The sequence below is a fragment of the Haliaeetus leucocephalus genome, unplaced genomic scaffold (genome assembly GCF_000737465.1).
Source record: "Haliaeetus leucocephalus isolate CR32 unplaced genomic scaffold, Haliaeetus_leucocephalus-4.0 Scaffold368, whole genome shotgun sequence".
Lineage (NCBI taxonomy): Eukaryota > Metazoa > Chordata > Aves > Accipitriformes > Accipitridae > Haliaeetus > Haliaeetus leucocephalus.
Genome location: NW_010972804.1, coordinates 1 through 970, shown reverse-complemented (window position 1 = coordinate 970; position 970 = coordinate 1). Strand labels below are relative to the sequence as shown.

Here is a 970-nt window from a genome sequence, read left to right as displayed (position 1 = left end):
CGCTGGCTTCACCTACTCAAGTATGTGTGTGCACCCCGAACGCACGCATGCTGGCTGTGCACACCTGAGCACATGTGTGCACGCTAAACATGCACCCACTAGTTGCACAAACCTGAGCACACGCGTGCACCCTGAGCATGCTCGCATCACACATGCACGCTCCCTGAGGGTGCTCGCATCACGCACACGTGCACCCTGAGTGTGCTCACAACACACGTGTGCACCCTGAGCATGCTCGCATCACACATGCACGCTCCCTGAGGGTGCTCGCATCACGCACGCGTGCACCCTGAGCGTGCTCGCAACACACGTGTGCACCCTGAGCATGCTCGCATCACGCACGCGTGCACCCTGAGCGTGCTCGCATCATGCACGCGTGCACCCTGAGCGTGCTCGCAACACACGTGTGCACCCTGAGCGTGCTCGCATCACGCACGCGTGCACCCTGAGCACGCACCCTGGCTGCATGCACCTGACCATACGTGTACCCTGAGCACGCTCACAGCACACATCTGAACGCAGACGTGCACCCTGAACACGCTCACAGCACACGCCTGAGCATACGTGCGCACCCTGAGCGTGCCAATAGCACACACCTGGCCACACGTGTGCACACCGAGTACCTTGGCTGCACACACCTGGGCACACGCGTGCACGCCGAGCACACTCGCAGCACACGTCTGCCCACACATACGCATGCTGAGCACACTCCCTGGCTGCACACGCCCGGACACGCGTGCGCACCCCGAGCGCGCTCGCGGCACGCATCTAAACGTACACACGCCCCCCCGAGCACGCTCACAGAGCGCTCCCCGCACACGCGTGTGCCACCCTCCCCGGCGGCTCCTACCTCGGCGTGGATGTTGGGGACGGAGCCGGTGAAGCCGTTTTCGGCGATGGCGCTGTGGGAGCTGTTGGGGGAGCTGGGCCCGGAGCCCGGGGCGCTGCTGCACACCGAGGACACTGCGGG

General features: G+C 64.6%; 1 protein-coding gene across 1 annotated transcript in view; it reads right to left on the bottom strand.

Moving 5' to 3' along the window:
- HDAC5 (histone deacetylase 5) overlaps positions 1-967 on the bottom strand; it is a gene marked incomplete at its 5' end in the record, with an annotated part of 8,496 nt that extends 7,529 nt beyond the window's left edge. The window contains one exon of the mRNA XM_010573142.1: positions 851-967. Coding sequence (XP_010571444.1) covers positions 851-967 — 117 coding nt within the window. The remainder of the gene's footprint in view (positions 1-850) is intronic.
- Between the last annotated feature and the right edge of the window lie 3 nt (positions 968-970).